The sequence below is a fragment of the Gadus macrocephalus genome, chromosome 11, assembly GCF_031168955.1.
Source record: "Gadus macrocephalus chromosome 11, ASM3116895v1".
Classification (NCBI taxonomy): domain Eukaryota; kingdom Metazoa; phylum Chordata; class Actinopteri; order Gadiformes; family Gadidae; genus Gadus; species Gadus macrocephalus.
The window spans coordinates 19,507,911-19,529,418 of record NC_082392.1 but is presented as its reverse complement, the minus strand read 5'-3'; the positions used below and the strand labels follow the sequence as shown (position 1 = coordinate 19,529,418).

General features: G+C 45.3%; 1 protein-coding gene across 1 annotated transcript in view; it reads left to right on the top strand.

Moving 5' to 3' along the window:
* Positions 1-21,508, top strand: part of dnah5 (dynein, axonemal, heavy chain 5) — a 139,661-nt gene that overhangs the window by 24,621 nt on the left and 93,532 nt on the right. Inside the window, exons 25-38 of the mRNA XM_060064883.1 lie at positions 1,290-1,435; positions 1,816-1,892; positions 2,044-2,168; positions 3,687-3,922; positions 4,664-4,882; positions 5,360-5,422; positions 5,609-5,847; positions 11,334-11,481; positions 11,785-11,877; positions 12,209-12,408; positions 14,263-14,416; positions 14,954-15,117; positions 15,856-16,012; positions 19,965-20,177. Coding sequence (XP_059920866.1) covers positions 1,290-1,435; positions 1,816-1,892; positions 2,044-2,168; positions 3,687-3,922; positions 4,664-4,882; positions 5,360-5,422; positions 5,609-5,847; positions 11,334-11,481; positions 11,785-11,877; positions 12,209-12,408; positions 14,263-14,416; positions 14,954-15,117; positions 15,856-16,012; positions 19,965-20,177 — 2,234 coding nt within the window. The remainder of the gene's footprint in view (positions 1-1,289; positions 1,436-1,815; positions 1,893-2,043; positions 2,169-3,686; positions 3,923-4,663; positions 4,883-5,359; positions 5,423-5,608; positions 5,848-11,333; positions 11,482-11,784; positions 11,878-12,208; positions 12,409-14,262; positions 14,417-14,953; positions 15,118-15,855; positions 16,013-19,964; positions 20,178-21,508) is intronic.

The following is a 21,508-nucleotide window of genomic DNA, read 5'->3' as shown; positions in this document are numbered from 1 at the left end:
AAACAACAAAGGAGCACACATAATACAAAGAAAACATTAGACTGATGATTAAAATACATAGAAAACACATACACACACTCTGAAAGATGAAAGCATTAGCAGACTGGAACATCACGTCAATGTTCTAGTGCCCAGGATGGGCGGGTGTGACCGTTACTCACCCTGTTGAATGGCCACCGGCTTCATCAGCCCCCCTGCGTCGCTTTCATGGCTCCGCCGAGCACCGGTGTGTGACTCAGACCCCGAGCCAGGTGACCCCATCATTTACACGGCTCTGTTATGGACAGTATGTTGTTTTGGCACTAAGTTCAAAAGACATCACATGGAGGACGACAGATGAGACCTGGGTGTCAGCGCGGGCTTTGATCAGCAGCGTGGCTGACGGGAGTGGAGCTGGGTATGGCTCAAGGTAGCTAAATGTATGACCGGGAGGGGGGGTGGGGATGGACAGGGGGTGACGGCATGAAACAACAACAACAACAACGACAACAACATAACCACGGAACACGTTGTTTCTGCATCCCCTTCATTTCTTGGTAAATATTTGACTCACAAACGCGTTGGCACGCACACACGCAGCCACACTTGCACACAATTATCCACACACGACACATGCACACACACACACCACAAACACAGGCACCCACACGCACACACACACATACGCATGCACGCACACACACACGCACAAATTGATAGGACCTGAAAAGGCTTTGCGAATGAAAATGTTCAGAGCAATCAACTCCCTTGTGATGAAGAAATAGAAGAAGCAGGATAAAACGTTGAAAAGGCTTTCATGTGACAATACCGTACTTTTAGAAAAATTACTCTAATCCCCGCCGAAAAAAGAACGGAAAATGTGTGTGTGTGTGTGTGTGTGTGTGTGTGTGTGTGTGTGTGTGTGTGTGTGTGTGTGTGTGTGTGTGTGTGTGTGTGTGTGTGTGTGTGTGTGTGTGTGTGTGTGTGTGTGTGTGAACTCTCCATTAGAAAATCATCTAATGTATTCCTGGACCCCTCAGCACAGCATCCAATTTAATTCAAGTATAAATGCAGTTCTTATTCCTGCTATTATACTCACCCCTAAAAAAACGGGTTATACTCCGGCAGCAGAAGTGGTGTCCCTTAATTGCACTTCTCTTAATTGCACTTCTCTTAATTGCACTTGGTTCCTGCTGTAACACAATACGACTTCTGGAACCCAGATTAAAACCCCACGACTGCTTACGTGTGACAACAATCCACTCCATGTTCTGATTCTAATCTTAACATTAACCTGAACTTGTTTCCAGATGGCAGCATGTCCGACATCTCAGCGTCGTGCGCGGTCCAGACGCTGCCCTTCCAAGCCAAGAACTACTACAAGGGGGTCTCTGAGAACAAGGAGATCGTCAAGCTGGTGTCGGTCCTGAGCACCTCCATAAACTCCAACAAGAAGGTGACGAGCCTTTCACACGTCTATGGGGTGTTTTTCTATCAGGGGGCCAGGAGACTGAGCCCGATGCACATGTTACTGTTAGAGTACAGAAATAATGTATTGTGATAATGTGCAATGAAATGTATTGACCTATCTGAAATATAAGAGAATATAGGAGGATGTCAGATGTGTTTTTATGGAATACAAATATTAAATAAGGGTCATACTATATTTATATGTGTCATACTAAATATCTTTTGTATATATTTGGCATCCGTTGTTTGAAAATTATTTTTTGTTTTTGTTTGTCTCAATAAAGTACCGCAAAATCAATCCTATTTTTCTGTGTGAGTGTATTCCTTTCAACAACGCTGATGTACTCTGTCTTCCGTCGGCCTAAGGAGGTGCTGACGGCGGTGGAGAGGTTCAGTCGGTACCACCACATCTGGAGACGGGATCGGGAGGACACCATCCTCACGTACGCCGTCCTTTCACACAGCACACAACACCAAGAAAGACCCAAGAGATTCATTTACCCTCGCGATGCTATACGACGGGATGGGACTGAAGTGAGCCGTTTGATTCAATTTCAAGCTGTTTTTCTCTTTCTCTTTATGTTTCGTCTCTAGGTTCAGCCAGGGGACACCGTTGCTTTCTGAGTTTGAGAGCAGGATCCTCTATTACCGAGACCTGGAGCTGGAGATCAACGGAGAACTGGAGTACATTACGGTCGGATCTCTGGCCCTGTATACAGGTGGGGTTTAAAATACATGCACGCACTCAAACACTCACTCACTCACTCACTCACTCTCTCACTCTCTCCTACTCACACACACACACACACACACACACACACACACACACACACACACACACACACACACACACACACACACACACACACACACACACACTACTGCAAAATAAGCTTTGAGAGGAGCCAGAGATGTACATGAGACAGGCTTTTTTTTTTGTATTCCATTAAAGAGATTCTGAGGCTCTTGGCTGGTGGGTGGAAGGACAGATACTTGTTCCAGACGATTCATATGCTGTTCAAATGAGCAGGGCCAGTGTAGGTGTCACTGGTAGAAGCTACTTAGTAATTCTCCTCACACGGAGCACAACTCTCCTGACAGCTTAAACCGTGACCTCAGAGTGATACTTTCAAAACAAAACAGCAGGATGGGACTCATGAATATTCATAGTTTCACTTGAAACTTGAATATTCAAAGTCGCATTAGTTAAAATGAACATGCATGATGGGTTTTTACATCGACAGGGCTCGACTAAATGCTCCAGTCCTCACACCGGAACAGCTGTCACTGTTTGTTGTGTTAAGCTATATTAGAGTGTACACCGTAGGATACTTTTCATTCATGATTAAATAAAAAGGTATGTTATACCCTAGTTATAAATGTATTTCATAATTTTACAGGCAAGCTACAGTGTTACTTTTTAACTAATGGTGTGTTATGCTCGACAGGGATTTCCTGAAATGAAATTGGTGCCCCTTAGCAGAAGTAAACGGGTTATTTGGGGATTCTACTGGACCCAATCACTTAATGGATTTCTGTTCGGCTGGTTTTCTGCATTGATCAACAATTTGAGGAAACATGCCAAATTCCCACTGCTATAAATATTATCCTAAAGAAACCAATACAACTATACAATCCTAAGTAAAATTGGTAATTACCACAGCAGATAGTACAGTAGTGATGTGAGTCGTTCCTCTGGGATTTGATCGGGTTGTGCCGATCGCAAACGCTTGCGACATTGTTACGGCCTGGGTAAGGTGCGACTCCAAATGCGGTGCATAAGAAGAGGAGGCTGGCAGCAATGTGGTTGTTAAACCACATTCTTCCACAAATTCTGTACTGAAGTAAATAGCAGACTAGGTACAAAACACAGACTCTCCCCAATAAAACGAATGGGTGTAACGGGTAAAAATAATAACACCGCTATTCCTAATAGTCCCAACATAGAACCACGTTCTGGCAAAATAGAATGCAACAAAGATTTGTGAAGTTTCAGCAGGGAGTGGGGGGAGCAGAGGGAATAAATAGGTGTGACAACCTAAGCACAGGTGCGGACGTTTGTTCATGATTGCATGGTGTCCGGTTACGTACGATGGCCACCGTGCATGGCTGAAGTAGAGCACATAGAACTCGCCACGACCCTGCTGCGTAACACGACATTCATGAAAGAACAAGGAAACACGCAGAGAGTGGTAGCGAATACTTAAATCCGACCCGTGTGTCCATTTGGCCCCCAGCGGACCTGAAGATGTCCCTCACGGCCGAGACCAAGAGCTGGATCATGCAGTACGGTCTCCACTGCAACAAGAAGTACCGCTCAGAGATGGAGCAGATCTTCGTCTTTGTAGACGAGGCGGGCAAGAAGCTGAACCGGCAGATCAAAGACCTGGACGACATCCGCATCGCCATGGCAGCCCTCAAAGAGATCAGAGAGCACCAGATTTCCATTGATTTCCAAGTCGGACCCATCGAGGTACAGTGTGCCTGCGTGAGGATGATGTATGACTCAAATGAGGTCTGGGACGTTGTGCTTGAATCAATGTCAGGTCTCAGGTTTCCATGTTTTTCTTTTTGTATCCTACGACATTCGATTCCCTTTGATGGTGAAACACTGTCAGAGACACATCCGATTCAGGCACATTGATATATTCTACATGGGACACGCACGCAAATACACGCATACACCAACGGACACAGGGCAGGCTGAAATAGCAGTCTTTTATGTCTATAATAAAATAAATAAACTATGATAATTATAATTTCTAAAACAGGCAGCATTGTGTGCCTTCCTCGCCGACTCCCTCGACTTTGACCTCTTTCTTCATGAGTGCTACCTTTATTGGTGCCATGAGACAATTCTTTGAATTGCTCCTCAATGTGAAAGAGTAGAGGAGATTTTAAAGTTCATTTGTGAAGAAACTTCTCCCGGGGGAAAGAGAAGCTAAAACTTCGGGACGCAAACGTTCTTAGAAAAAGTGACTGAATAGGGTTCAAATCAATGTCGTGGCACGAAGGAATACCCTCATTAAAATCCCTTTCTGAATGTTGCATCCACTCGCACAAATCACTTTCTCTCCGGTAAAATATCTAGACAGGAAACAAGGATTAACTACGCTCCTTTCCATTGTTCTTAAAAATATATAAATGATAATAATTAATTGCATTGCCCCTCGAAAAATCACTCATTCCCTCGTCGTTGACCTCTTCCTTCCAGGAATCCTACGCCATGCTCCACAAGTACGGGCTGTTGGTGGCCAAGGAGGAGGTGGAGAAGGTGGACACGCTGCGCTACACCTGGGAGAAGCTGCTGTCCCGCAGCACGGAGGTGCAGAACGAGCTGGCCTCCCTGCAGCCCAACTTCCGCGGGGAGCTCATCGACAACGTGGAGACCTTCCTGGACGACTGCTCCCACTTCTACCAGGAATACGACGAGGTGAGCGCACGCATCCAGGGGTAGACATTAATATACAGATGTAGACATTAATATACAGATGTAGACATTCATATATAGGGCAAGACATTCATGCCGGTGTGGACATTAATATACAGATGTAGACATTAATATACAGATGTAGACATTAATGCACAGATGAAGACATTGACACACAGATATGATGTTCATACACAGATGTAGACATTCATTTACAGATATAGACATTCATACACAGATGTAAACATTCATGCACGCAGATGTAGACATATTTCTACAGAGGTAGACATACACAGATATAGACATAAAAACACAAACGCACACATAAACCTTAATGCTAGCTTGTAGCCATGCAAGGAGGCCACTTTACTGTCAAGCAACCCTACCCTGTGATTGCAGAGCAGAGTGCAATTAACAGCCTAATTACGGCCTGATTGGTAACCGGCTAATGTGGCCTTGTGTCGTCCTGGGGCCTTGCAGGATGGGCCCATGGCAGTGGGATTAGCTCCCCAGGATGCCAGCGACAGACTCATCATGTCCCAGGTAAATGGAGCACTTCTTCTCCTTGAAAGTCTTAATTTCGGACACTTGTAGTATAACGCAATGGTGTGTGTGAATGGGCAGATTTGTGGAGCTTGTTCTGAGCGGCTGTTGATTTCGGATGTTTTGCGTCCTTGAATCGTTCGCGAGAGACACTTATTGCATTCAACTTGACCCCCGTCCCCCCAGAACCGCTTCGACAACCTGTTCAGGAAGTACCAGACGTACACGGGCGGCGAGGAGCTGTTCGGGCTGCCTGTGACCCACCACCCCCAGCTGCTGGAGATCCGCAAGCAGCTGACCCTGCTGCAGAAGCTGTACGGCCTGTACAACAGCGTCATCGACACGGTCAACGGCTACAACGACGTGCTGTGGGCCGACATCCACATCGAGAGGATCAACAACGAGCTGCTGGACTTCCAGAGCAGGTAAGGACGGGTCCGGGGGTCCCAAAAGATAGAGACATAATTATTAATCAAAATAATTGTATAAATAATTGTATAAGCACCCAATATTGGAATTCATCTTCTATGGGCCCTATCTTGCATCCAGCGCAATTTACTTTCTACACCGCAAAGATCTACACCGTATCTTTGCCAGTTTGCACCCGGCGCAAAGCCGATTTCCCCCAGCAGCAAACCTGCGCCACTAAACTTGCGCCCTGAGAGGCGTGTCGGCGAAAAGCAGAGGCGTGTTCCGGCGCAAATGATACATGGTGCTATCTTACAGATCGATAAAGCAATTGCGCAACTGACCAACAAATACCTAGTCTAAGTGCACTAGCGGATAGCGCAGTTGGTGGGTCGGAACGGCAACATAAGCTTAGACACCAGTAGGCTATACACAGAACAAACATGCAAACGATTTGCCTCATTTAAATATTATGATGATGATGTTGATTTTGGAAACCTTTTTTTTTCCATAGGGGCTGCATGAATGAACACTGTAGTAGGCTATGTAATGCGTTTAAATAATAATGATAATAATACTAAACTTGAGCAAAGCAGACTATATCCCAGCCTTCCAAAACAAAATCCTGTTTTAGGGTAAATGATAACGTTGGTTAAATTATTTGGGAAAGAACAGCTGATACAGCTGTAATAAGTTGTATTTAAATCAATGCATCTGCAAACACTGTACAGCAAACACATATTTTCTTGACACAGACATAGTTTACAAGCACATAATTTTTAGGATTGATGAGTATTTGATCGTGAGAAAACATTGTTTTACCGTGAGTGAGTGTTAAAAAGAATGAATGACTGCGGACGCACGCGTGTGCCTCCATCTATTTAAGCACACGCAAACTAAACACGTAACGCATAATACAGTCCATGGCAATGTATATTAACTGGGGGACACATGCATATTAGGAACACAAGCCGATAACGATAATTTATACAATACTGGTAAGAGACGATGTTTGTTAATGTACTATTGCCGCATATCATTAAATAGACCCACAGTTGCGGCCACAGGTCCGCACATCATATGTGTGTTTTCTTTACTGAAATTTACATGACGACTCAAGTTGTAGAAGAAAACGCTATTCCATGTTTGAATTAGGCCATATTATTTGGCCATAAACTGAAGTTGGAAATTCATGTGGTCATGCATCTGTCTCATTGTAGACTGCAAACACGCTGTGAAAATATCAATTCGTCAGGTTCAAATGCGCTAATGGCTTTTAAGGGGGATGGGAGATGACACTCTCATTGGTTTATTGCACGTTACGCCCAAACCACATCTAAGGGTAAAATTTGGCTACTTCAGGGCCACCCTTTTTAGATTTGCGTAGGACGCAAGAGTCATTTATTCGCCGGTATAATAGCAACATCGCCATAGAACCGCCCACAAAGCTACCGTATTTTCCGCACTATAAGGCGCACCGGAGTATAAGCCGCAGCAGCTAAATTGAATGATGTGTACATATATAAGCCGCACTGGACTATAAGCCGCAGGTGTTTTAATGTTTGATTACCATTAGGGCTGGCCCTAAAGAAACAACAACGAATACTCGTTGGTTTTTCCGAGCGAATATTCGAATACTCGTTCCAGAAGAAAACACCATCAAAAACAATAATAATATAATAATAATAATAATAATCCATCTATACTCCCTGGAACCGATTTTGACAGTATCTGCATATTTTGTTGAAGATTTAATAGCTTTTGAACGTTAATTAGTAGGCCTAAGTAGGTTGAAGTTCCTTAGTTTTTCCCCCGTGAAAGCGAACAGCTGTTGTTCCGTTCCAAATCAGCTGTCCTCTGCCATCTCAGCCCTTACGGGAGCTTTTCAATTCATCCTGGAACGTGCATCTTTTCAGGGAATTTGTACAATAAATCCATAACAAATACCGAATATTGATTGTCTTATGTGTCCATATTATATCCATTATATTGACCGGGTATTCCCAAGACGCTCACTCTCTGCAGCAAGCCAGTCACAGTTGATTGGCGCGGCGGAACGCGGCGAACGTAAACAAACAACTAAGCTAAGTTAGCATTTCGCGGGAGCGTGTCTATGTTTCCCAGGTCCTATGTTCCCCGGGTCCTATGTTCCCCGGGTCCTATGTTCCCCTCTTTGTATGAGACTGGGGAACATAGGACCCTTTTTTTAAAAAAAGGGTCCTATGTTCCCCGCTTTTCCCAAAAAGGGTCTTATGTTCCCCGATATGTATGTGACCGGGGAACATAGGACCCTTTTTAAAAAAAAGGTTTCTATGTTCCCCGGTCTGTTACTTTTTCCACCATTACTGCCAAATACCGGCCGAGATAACTACCATTGCATGTGTTTAACTTTTTCTGGAAGAGGGAGAGACGTCGGAGAACCTGACGCAGTCTATTCATACGCCGGTAAACAAACCCCGAGAAGCCCAATCCCTACGAGAGCTCCCTGCCATACGGCCATCCGGAGGCGCACAGAGCTTTTGGCCGTGATATTATTATACAATTATATTATATTATATACTATTATATAAAGAGCTCCGGGACTCGCAAACGGCAACAATCACTTTCTCCTCCATGCTGCAGTTCACCCCGGACTGCACTGCACTGAGTTGGCCGGTTGAACGCTGATTGGCTGTTACGTTACACATGTCACTCAGTGACCACGCTGTTGAACGCCGATTGGCTGTCATCACGCGAATGTCGCGTCAAAGTTTAAATATTTTTAAAGATTGATAGATTGTGGTCGTGTCTCACGCGCTGTCCCGGTATCCAGGTGAGGAGGTCCTTCCGTGGTCTCCTGTGGTCTTCTCTAGACCGGGTCCCGGGGCAAAGGTCCGTCCGGGTAGGGAATCTCGCTCCGCTCTCTGCCTCTACATGGGTCACATACCTCCTCTCTTTAGACTGCATCTCAGCTTCTCTTTATAGCCCTCACCTGGGTCTGATTGGCCTGGTACACAGGTGTCTCCCGTTGGCGTTGAGTGGGACCTTGCCAATGCGACCCTTGGCGCCCTCTGGGGGAAAAGGGTGGTAGACAGCTCGTATTACCTGCCCTCTGGGCTTCCAGGCCCGCCGGGTCGGGGCCGGGTTGCCACAATGGCTACAGGGGAACATAGGACCCTTTTTGGGAAAATCGGGGAACATAGGACCCGGATAACATAGGGATGACCCCCATTTCGCTAAGTAGGCCTATTACTTTTCCTCCCGAGATCCTGCTAATGTTATGTTATAAAGTAAAGGGAAACAAGATATCTATTCTTCCTCCACCTCTCTCGCTTCTCTGCTTGGTGTCGCTGACGCTTATAGTTTGCCTCCCTCGCTCTGGTAACGTCACGTACGTGAAAAAAAACAACAAAGCTCCGAATACTGATTTAAGCTTTGAATACTAATTTTCCGACTGGCCGTTAGCTGTAAAAATCCATAGATTAGCCGCACCGTTATATAAGCCGCAGAATCGAAAAATGGGAAAAAAAGGCGCGGCTTATAGTCCGAAAATTACGGTACTTGCGTTTGGCGCTTCTCACTTGCATTTCAGACCGTTAAAATAGGGCCCTATGTTTGCAAAGCATATTCTTATACCCAGCAAAAAAAAAAAGTAGAACCCCCAGGTCAGGTTTTTTGTATTAGATATAACATATTCGACAGAGATAAAAGTCTGAACAAACAAAACAGGAAGCTCCGCCCCTTTCTATCCTGGTCTTCCTGGCCAGGCTGAGTGCTGCATCTCAGCAGAAGTTCTGCTCAACAATATTTCTGCAATAGTAAAACTTTTTGAAAAAACACAAAATGTATTCCTATAACTACAAAAACCAATGTTGCAAGCTCAATATACTGATGGCACTGATTGACTCATAGGAGGGGGCTATTCATCGAGTTATTGACCCAAGCTGCATAGATCACAGGCTTGATGGCTGTATTGGATTCCATTAAGTGGAGCTAATGGCACAGATGAGTGAAAAGAAAACTAAAAACAAAGGAGCCCGCCTACAGATTAAGCGATGATAATCAAATGATTGACTGGTAATTAACTGGGGAAATATTGAAGTGAAAGAACCGGCTTTGGAGTTTTTGACAGTTTTTATTTTTTGTGTCATGGCCTGGGGAGAATACTACATTCAGAGAGCTATTGGTTATTTCAAGGAAACAAAAGATAAATAAAAAAGAAGATCACTCGAGAATATTCCCCATTACTTGATTGTTTCATGACGCACCATGTCCATGTTCTTCATTTGGTGGCACGCTGTTTCCAAACCATCCACTTATCCTTGGATGGTCCCTGGATCCAAGACTCCAAACCCAGTCTTAAGACTAATGTAGCGACTAAGATGTCCATGGATCTGTCGTCCTTCGTTTAGCTTACCCTTGGGCTGATCATCCATCAACTGCCATCAATAACAGATTTAATCAAATATTCAAAAGTAATGAATATTATTGTCGTAAACAATTACAAGATTAGATTTTTCTTATTCCCCATTTTAAGTGGTTGAGCGATAGATTATAAATTCCAAGGGCCAATGAGTTCATTAAGATAAAATGGCTGAAAATGATTTATATTTTGTCCCATTTCACTGCTTCAGACCAACATTGACCTCCACAATATTACCGTTCAATCAACCCAGCCTGGCATTCAGGGTGGATAAAGAGCTGGGAAAAAAGCAGGAACAAAACAGCATCAGGGCTTTTCAAAGAGAGAACTCTATCATAGGGACACCCATTAACACTGCCTCTCTCCCTTCCAAACCTCCCACTCCTAACTGTATCTTTGTGCCAAGGGAGTCTGGTCAGGATGTCATCTTCATCACAGGGTCTCATCAATGCGCCGAAGCATATCCATTTATCAACCTCGGCCAGGGCCAGTCTTTGTCTCTTTGTTTGTGTCATCGTGCAAAAGAAAAGGGGGCAAGGGGGCGAAGAGTGGTCTTTGACAAAACAAAAACGAAAGAGCTCCATCATGGAGGGGAATAGATGTTAAATTCAGATTATGTGGGCGCTAAAATACGATAATATAAATTAGCTGCCATTATCTGAACACTCGAAAGTCCACTTCAGAGTACCCCAGGGACTTGCTGGGTCCATCAAGGACATCTCCCTAGGTAATGTCAAAAGTTTGGTTCTGATAGCTTAAGAAATGACATCACTGTGTCGATTTAAACTTTTTAGACGATTCAGGCGTCGATTTAGAGCGCTGCCTTCGATCACTCCAAAGAAGAGCCACTCAGAGTTCGCAAAGTTGGTACACATGTAGGCACTGCATGTAAGCAGGTCTCTGAAAATCCAAGTAGCAGTCTCTTTGACCACAGGGGTCGCTTTTCCCGATCATTTGATAATTTGACGATCATTTTGGAAACATGGTATTTGGGCCTAATTTGAGATGCTGAATCCCATGAGCTCCATCATGATTGATTATTCTGTACCAAAGTCATCAGGATATCCACTTAGTAACCATGACAACCCCTGTCTGACCCAGGTGCCGCAAACTGCCCCGGGCCCTGAAGGAATGGCAGGCCTTCCTGGACCTGAAGAAGACCATCGACGAGTTCAGCGAGTGCTGCCCCCTGCTGGAGCTCATGACCAACCGCGCCATGATGAGCCGCCATTGGAAACGGATCACTGAGGTTTCTGATGCAAACTCACACAGAAATCTCCTTCAATGCTAAATTAATGTCAATCTGCCTTTCTTACATAATTACATAATTAATTCCATTCAGTAAAAAATCGAAAATTGTAAATATAGATTTGAGACGCAAATGATAACTAATAAACAACTCAGTAAAACACGTACAAATTTGTGTGCGGCAAATCAAATTCATATTTGTGAATAAACTCTATATCCAAAAATGCTGGGTCTTATTTTCAACTCATATTGGAAATAAATTCACTCCATAGTTAATATTTCTGAATCCATTTTGTACGCCCAGGTGACTGGGCATACCTTTGAGGTGGAGTCCGACACCTTCAAGCTCCGCAACATCATGGAGGCTCCGCTGCTGAAGAATAAAGAGGAGATTGAGGTGAGGCTACTGCCGGCCATCAGAGGGCTAGCTGATGGAGACACACGATTAACTCTTGTGTTGTCATCGCAAATGTATATCTCTTTCACGGTGGTCTGCAGAATAAATTGCGTGTCAATTGCTTAGATCAAAGTAAATATACGCTTAAAAAATTGCTCTATTTTCAGTGACCTTTAAATGTCATCACAATATAATTGTAAATACAAAAATAATCATTGTTTTCATATCATCATTGTATTTTATCAAACGGTTACCGTCGGTGGTGGTAACCCCTGGTTACGATACAGTTTGCGTTCCTACTCGTGTACACCCTGTAACCCCCGCGGCGCAGGACATCTGCATCAGCGCGGTGAAGGAGCGGGACATCGAGCAGAAGCTGAAGCAGGTGATCGCCGAGTGGGACAACAAGACCTTCACCTTCGCGCACTTCAAGGCCCGCGGGGAGCTGCTGCTGCGGGGGGACAGCACGTCGGAGGTCATCGCCAGCATGGAGGACAGCCTCATGGTGCTGGGCTCCCTCATGAGCAACAGGTCGGTGGCGGCCATTTTGTTGCGTTTGGTGGTTTCTTTCCTTTCTGGGCTTCTGCCCCCAAATGGAGGCTGTGTTCCAAATTGTATACTTTTAAATTTTACTCGTAGGAATTACTGCAGTCCATACTAAATAGTATGGTAGTATGGGTATTGGAACGCAGGGAGAGTTTCAATAAGAAGAGGACAGGTGTTACTCGTTAAGCGCTAATTAGTGTCAAAGTGTTTTTATTGTCATTTGTTCAGAAATCGCAGGGTCAGTCTGTACATTGTAATTATTTTTGACCTGTCAGGCAAACAATATTTAGGAGGCGTGACAGATGAACAAAAGAGTCACGAATAAAATAAGGATAGCAACGTAATAAAATATTCATATAAAAAAATCCACATAATAACAAATCTACATAATACACCAAAAAAACAAAACAAGAACACTATTGACAGTTCCAGGGAATGTAAACATGTAAACAACTGTCCAATTCAGCATATAAATCCAATGTAGAGTGTTCAAATTAAATACCATGAATCTGAAGAGAATGTACAGATAAGCACAATAACAAAAAATATTGCAGGAACCACATGACCTAACATCACAAAAATAAAACATCATAAAAACACTAGCAGCAGCACTTAAATCCAGAGAATGTAAACAAACGGGGGAATGTTATGCAACCTGTTTGAGTTTAGCCAACGGGAGAGTGTGAATGGCCAATGAGGAATATAAATATTGAATATGATAGGTCTAAAATGGAAAGTACCCATGAATATATCCATTTATTTAGGGTAATGTACATTGAATGTACCAGAAGATGCCTTGGGGTCTTTGTGAGCCTGGCAGTACGTGCTTGTGTGCTCAACGTCAGACAGAAGCAGTGTGAACAGTCTATGGCCTGGGTGGCTGTGGTGATGACGCGCTGATTATTTCTCTTCTAATAAATCATCTGCTGCTGGATCAAAATATCCGCAGGCCACAAGTTGAATAATAGTGATCGATAGGGAATTGATGACAATAATAATGAATGGTTGAATGCTATGGTGGCCGTGCCATGTTTAGATGTTGCTTCACATTTTTGTCTATGGCTCAGTCTCACAAGATGGCTTGACATTGCTTTACATGACCTATTATCAATTCCTGGCTTCATGTGAAATGACATTACAGTTAAAGTTAAAGTAATTTAAAGCTTTTTGGCGGCTTGTCTGTACAGCAAGGATTACTTTGGGCTCTAGCATTATTGGTATTCGATGTTACACTGACTTTTCGTTATCACTACAATTTTTTCTCCATTAGTCGCATCCACATAATGCTATAATAATTGCCTAAATGACTAGAAGGACCACATTTTCCCCTTCAAACAAACACCCGGTCACACCAGCGGTCCAGAAGGACCAGCAGTTATGCAGTATTGTTGTGCTGCTCATTAGGTCAATGGTGTAGGAGATGAAATGCTATTACTTTCATGTCTCTCATTAACGCTGAGCCCTCACACAGATGTCGGTGTGATTAATCCTCTCCCCTCAAAAACAACTCTGGAACCTTGTTAAAAGAACTGCAACGCCGCAGGACTGCATATATAGGTTTTATTCCTATTATATATAGCTATATATATTTATACTTTGTTATATTCATTTTTCAGTTCAAGTTTGGATGTTTTTTTTGCAATTGTCATTAGTAATAAATAGCACAGGCAACTATTTTACAAACGGTGAACTCTGTGTCAAATAATGATGAAATGTATGCATTGTGTTTATACATGCACAACAATGAACTTCGGTCGCGCATTATCATCGTGCATAATGCAGTGAAATTGCTACATTTCCTTGTGTTCAAATCGACCAAACCTTTATTTATGGCTGCAGATACAACACTCCGTTCAAGGTGCAGATCCAGAAGTGGGTCCAGAACCTGTCCAACACCACGGACATCATCGAGAACTGGATGACCGTCCAGAACCTCTGGATCTACCTGGAGGCCGTGTTCGTGGGCGGGGACATTGCCAAGCAGCTTCCTAAAGTAGGGGACTCGATACAAACAGGGAAAACACATCAATGTCGTCATCACAGCTCACCACTTTCTCTGCTGTGAAACTGCCACTGTGTATCTTCGGATAAATTCTGTCTAGATTGGGTTCATGGAGGAGTTCGGTTGGATCTAACGCTTGACATTTAACGTCATTGCTCCACCGCCGGAGTTATTCTCGACTCGGTTTAATGAAGATGCAAATGTTGCGTCTATATTTTGTGGCTTCCAGACAGACAAGGGTTTGGTGAATAGGATGCAATGTTCGATATAATTCATACAAAAGCAATATGTCCGATTCTCACTTGTTTAGTTTTCGTATTAATAAGTAATAATCATATTACAATATTAATTATTAACAAAACATTCTCTATTATATTATAGCTTTTCGTAAGCTAAAGTTATTTCATCACATCGTCCCATAATTCGAGGTCTTCAACACACTCTTACCCTGACTCTACTTAACGTTCGCTGGGGGGGATGAACGCCCCGCATTAACCCCCACCGCCCTGACCTGGTCGGTCTCCTCAGGAGGCCAAGAGGTTCTCCAACATCGACAAGTCCTGGGTGAAGATAATGACCCGGGCCCACGAGATGCCCAACGTGGTGCAGTCATGCGTGGGCGATGAGACCATGGGCCAGCTCCTGCCCCACCTGCTGGAGCAGCTGGAGATCTGCCAGAAGTCCCTGACGGGGTGAGCTAACAGGGGAGGAAGGGGGACAAACCGGAGTGTCTGGGAGAGTAACAGCCGGGTTGATTATAACAGGCTGAGATGGGTGAGAGTCCGAGGCAGGGAGGGAGGGAGGGAGGGAGGGAGGATTTTATTTTATTCAAAGGTCCTTCACCTCCACAGGTTCTCAGCCCATATGGGCTTATAACTTGTATTGCATTGTTATAAAAATACACATGATACAGTACAAATGCACGTTCATTATTATATAGATCAATCTAAAATCGTAACATTATCATAATCACGCTAATACTAAATCCTAATCGGGGAAATTATACACTCTTTATTGGATTTATACACTATTTATACACTATTGTATTTTTGGACGAAATACAACCACCATACACAGAATAAACTAAATATGTATGGATGAACGGAAATACTGGAAAGGAAGCAGTGGGAAGGACCTGGAGAAGGAGATAAATCAATGTTCCAATATGTAGAAACAATAATGGTGTTGCAAGTATTTTTGGCTTCCCTTATTTCGATTCTATAAGTCATTGCCAGCTGTTTATTTTTAAATCAAGTTAGCCGGCAGCCATTTCCAACTATTTCCTAAGTATATTCCTGTTTTAAATAATGGATATATCTTTTGTGCAATGATGAAGGCTATGTTTGGGCACCAAACGACAATCGTTAGGGACATGCAATATAGCCACAAAATGAGGTTCTGATCCGTTGGTTGGTTGCGTTGGCGAGCAGCTACCTGGAGAAGAAGCGCCTGCTGTTCCCGCGGTTCTTCTTCGTCTCCGACCCCGCCCTGCTGGAGATCCTGGGCCAGGCATCGGACTCGCACACCATCCAGGCCCACCTCCTCAACGTCTTCGACAACATCAAGAGCGTCCGCTTCCATGACAAGGCAAGACCGGCACCTGGCTACAAACAGCTTACCCCAACCATAGCCTCAAACAGTAGCCAATCCTAACCCTAACCCTAGCTACAAACAGTAGCCAATCCTAACCCGAACCCTAGCTACAAACAGTAGCCAATCCTAACCATAACCCTAGCTACAAACAGTAGCCAATCCTAACCCTAACCCTAGCTACAAACAGTAGCCAATCCTAACCTTAACCCTAGCTACAAACAGTAGCCAATCCTAACTTTAACCCTAGCTTCAAACAGTAGCTTACCCCAACCCTAGCTACAAACAGTAGCTAAACCTAATCCTAGCTACAAACAGTAGCCAATCCTACCCTTAACCCTAGCTTCAAACAGTAGCTAACCCTAACCCTAACTACAAACAGTAGCCAATCCTAACCTTAACCCTAGCTACAAACAGTAGCTTACCCTAACCCTATATATGCAAACAGTCCTTCGCTGCTGCGGCAGCCAGGAACCGCTCTCCCCACCCCGGGGAGGGGAAGAGGAAGCGTGCGACCTAGCAATCCCAGCTTCTCTCTCTCCCCCTCCCATGAAGAAAATAAACCTTGGGGGGGTAGAGCAAAGCCCCGAGTTCCATGGTTCAGGGACCTGGATAAGTTCTCCAGGGGCCCTTTCTCAGTCTCTCTCGCCTCACGTTCAGGGCGAACTGAGACAGGGGCAACGATTGACACAGTGCCACCAAGCATTTTCCCAGTGTCACACAATAAACCCTGCATTTTCGCAACCAGGCCCAGAGCCAAGGGTGAAATGCACAAACCAAAACAAAATAAAACAATGTCTTGGTCCCTACATTCTCATGGGGGGAGCTCACGCTTCTCCTGTGAGGGCAGACCTCTCCCCTTGCGTCCCGAGGGTGACGTCGTTGGGGCGCGATCACATGAGCCCACTCGCATAGCGAGTGGAACAGTGGCGCGCATGCGCAGTTCACCCGTGGATCCTCTCTACGGTTTCCCAGTGTTACAGACTGCAGTTTGCTATGAAACCACCCAGATTCAACAACGTGTTGGTTTCTATGGCCAGTGGGGATTCGGCACGAATCCTAGAGGACGAAATATCGTCCCTGCTGCGAAAACAAGCGATCAGGGCTGTCCCGAACGAGCAAGCCCAACAGGGTTTTTACTCCCGTTATTTTCTCATTCCGAAGAGAGGGAGCTCGTCCCTTCGCCCCATAATATTAGATCTCCGTGTGTTAAACAGACACCTGCGCAATTACACGTTCAGGATGTTAACACACAAAGTGCTCTGTCGTTCAATCCGTCCAGGGGATTGGTTTGTAACGATTGATCTGTCAGACGCATATTTTCACATTGCCATCTATCCCGCACACCGGAAATGTACAGGGCTTACGAATACCAAGTGGTCCCGTTCGGGCTATCGTTGGCCCTGAGAGTGTTCAGCAGGTGTGTGGAGGCAGCACTGTCACCGTTAAGAAACAGCGGCATCAGAATATTCTCTTATCTGGACGATTATCTGATATGTTCCAGTTCACGCGAACAGGCACTCAGAGATTATACTACGGTGATAAATCATCTGAGGACTCTGGGATTCAGCATAAATTGGGAAAAGAGCCGTGGGGACCCCGCACAATGTGCGGAATATTTGGGTCTCCACATAGACTCTCTCTCTTATCGCGTCACACTATCAGAGTGTAACGTCTCTCACGCAGTGTCTCTCCCTCTTCAGGCGGGGAGAGACCGTATCGTTCAGGTTATGCCTACGCCTGCTTGGCCTTATGGCTTCGGTGATATCAGTAGTACATTTGGGTCTTCTGATGAGGAGAGATTTTCAGCGCTGGGTCGCAGCACTACGTCTGTGCTCCCGTCGCCACCTGAATCGCAAGGTGAAAGTAACACCCAGCGTGTGTTACCGCTCTCCGGCCCTTTCCACTCGCCGGCTCTACAGTGGCAAGTAGCGGGTTTTTTAGGACTGGTGCGACTCGAGGCACGCCATTCCATATCAGTGTTCCGTGGTGGACCTACTGTGTTTCCTACAGGGATTATTGGAAAAGGGTAAGGCCTTTTCCACGATTGAAGTGTACTTGGCGGCCATCTGAGCTTGTCATGTTGGCTTTGGGGATAAGCCTGCAGGGCAGCATCCCTTGGTTTGTCGCTTCATGAAGGGGGCGCGTCGCAAGCTCCCAGTTTCCAGGCCCCTGGTCCCTTTGTGGGATTTATCGATGGTGCTGGATGCCCTGTCTCATCACCCTTTTGAGCCGTTGGAGACGGTGGGGATGAAGTTTGTGTCGCTGAAGGTGGTGTTGCTCTTAGCTTTAACCACAGCTAAGCGTGTGAGTGATTTACAGGCATTGTCTATCCGTCCTTCCTGCTTGCAGTTTGCTCCGGGGATCTCCAAGGTCTGTCTACGGCCCAATCCGGCTTTTGTGCCTAAGGTGGTTGAGTCGACCTATAGGTGTCTCACGGTGGAACTGTCGGCTTTTCACCCGCCTCCTTTCTCCTCTGCGGAGGAGCAGAGACTCAATACATTATGCCCGGTACGGGCCCTACATGTATATGTGAGTCGGTCAGCTGATTGTCGGAAAGGGGATCAGCTGTTCGTGTCCTGGGCCACTCCCCATAGAGGCAAGCCTTTGTCCCGCCAGAGGCTATCCCACTGGATTGTGGAGGCTATATCTCTTGCTTATGAAAGTAGGGGCTTGCAGCCCCCCCATGGCTTGAGGGCCCACTCCACAAGGGGTATGGCTACTTCATGGGCCTTATTCAGGGCAGTGTCGGTGCATGACATTTGTGCTGCGGCGAGCTGGGCTACGCCTCACACCTTTGTTAGGTTTTATAGGCTGGATGTCTCAGGGCCTTCTGTTTCTCAAGCCGTGCTGGAGACGATCTCACCAGACTCATGTTTGCTGCCTGGCTGAATTTGCATAGCTTCGGGAGACATATGCAATACGGGAGTGGTCTATATCTCCCATAGTGAAACACTGAACGAAGTTAGAAAAAGAACTTTGGGTTACTTAACGTAATCCCTGGTTCTTTGATAACAGAGTGAGGTGTTTCACCAACACGTCCCTCCTTGCATTTACACGGAAAGAAACCGGTATAGAATGATTTGAGGAGGGCGGGTCGACTGTATAAGTGCAGGGGGCGGGACCCTGTGGCACAGTCCGACCTGTCTGTCAAGGACAGACGTGGTGCAATTGGAGCTTCCAGTAGCAGGTCACGCCTAGGCGATTCCTATAGTGAAACACCTCTCTCTGTTATCAAAGAACCAGGGATTACGTTAAGTAACCCAAAGATATTACAATGACCTTTTTAAAATAGGCTTGGATGCAAACTGATTCCTTGCATAGGATTAAAACTCCCCCACGCTCTTTAAACAAACAGAGATTGCACCCCGGGAAAATGGATGGCTATGACTGTATAATTTGTTATATTTACTAGAATAGATAGAAGAGTCAAACTATACAATATCATAAAACAACAAGACGGCATGTGGCTCAGGAGGTAGAGAAGGTTGGTAGTTCGATCCCCGGCTCCTCCTAGCTGTGAGTGTCGAGGTGTCCCTGAGCAGGACGACTAACCCGCTCCAACCGTTCCCGAGTGTGTATGGTTGGGTGAACGTTAGGCTGTCCCGATGAATCCCATAAACCCGCCTGACTATAAGAATGTTGAACTGCCAAACACCCCTTGATTATGCACTGATTAACTGCGCTTAAGTTACGCACTATAATGTCCATAACCCCGTCTGCTGTCCAGACCTACACTTTGACTGTATCAACAGGAACTCACTGCTGCACTCGAAAGCATTAATTTGCGGCTAATATGAATGGCTTATTTTGAATGAAACAAATTCTAGGGGTATAGGTAGCACACTGAGACGTGAGTACTGCATTTAGTTTGTCATGTACATGTTAAACGACAATTAAAGCATCCTTGTTCCTTGACAAAACGACCGTTGACCCATCGGCGATGCAGATGTACGACCGCATCATGGCGGTGTCGTCGCGGGAGGGCGAGACGGTGGAGCTGGAGCGGCCGGTGCTGGCGGAGGGAAACGTGGAGCTGTGGCTGCACGCCCTGCTGCAGGAGTCGCAGAGGTCCCTGCACCTGGTCATCCGCCGGGCAGCGCTCGCCATCCAGGACTCGGGCTTCCAGCTCGTCGACTTCCTCCACTCCTTCCCGGCGCAGGTCAGGAAAACTTGTGTGGAGGGCGTGTCAAGCGAATGTTATTCGTAGGAACACCTTCCCCCCACACACACACTGGACAAAATGCAATTGTGTCATATTTATTTATATCTACCCCTTGCTCTTTTTTAAATGCAATGATGGGAAATATTGCTGGCCTTTAAGTGACTTATTTGATTGACTTTTACTGTTTGTCCATTTTGTTGTTTGTCAACTGTACTGTCTGTTTATTGACTTTGTGAGCTACTGGATACCTGAATTCCCCAAGGGGATGAATTAAGTTTCTATCTATCAACATTTCTATCTATCTTATTATCTCTTATTGTGCCGTGCGTTTAGAAGCGCCATTCGTGTTGCTCAAGGACCCTTACAGGGAAGGTAGGAGGGTTAACAGAGACTTGTACAAAGAAGGAAGACACAACGCGGACACAATGGTTTTCCATTGGTTTCCAACGACCACATGTGCTGTTTTGTTGTTGCGGCTGTGTGTATTTGTGTGTTGTATGAACCTGGTTGCAGTTAATGGACAGTAACAAACTTGAATTTGAGCCAGAACATTGGATTTGGGAAATTGATTCGAATAATGTCATGGCATCCTATAAATACATTGTGGATGATGGGTTTTGTGTAGCTGTGACTGTCAAATTCAGAATGTGGTAAAGGGCCAGAGAACAACCGTCCTGTGTCAATAACTGTCACTAGGTTGACTGGCTGCCATCCAAAATGCAGTATGCGTGACTATTGCCATATATGGGCAGTCACATACTATTTCTATGGCAACAGCACTGGGAGTAGAGCTGTTTGTGACTGTGTATGTGTTGAGGGGGGGGGGGGGGGGTTATTACGAGACATTAAATGTCAAAGGGTTTGGATGGTAGTCAACCAATGGAGGCTCAATAATTGGGTCTCATTAAGAATTCGGGACGTATTACGAGTCAACATGTGAACATAAAAAGGCCCCCGCGTCATTAAAAGCAAATGACGTGTCTTAGTTTCACCCTGGAGATGACTGGCAAACAGGTAATTGTTAGCCGCTCTTCAGGCAAAGAAATAGACCGATTTAACAGAAGATGGGTTTTTCCATCGCTTTGTTTTCTTTTTCTTTTTCCACCGATCCCGGCATGTAGGCAGGGGTAGGTAGAGTGGGTAGACTTGTACCCTGAGGGTTGCTATCCCCGTTCCATCCCCGGCTCCTCCTGGCTGAGTGTCGAGGTGTCCCTGAGCAAGAAACCTCCCCCTAACTGCCTCCGACGAGCTGGCTGTCGCCTTGCGTGGTTGACACCGTCGTTCAGTGTGTGAATGTGTGCATGATTGTGGGAATATTCATAATATTC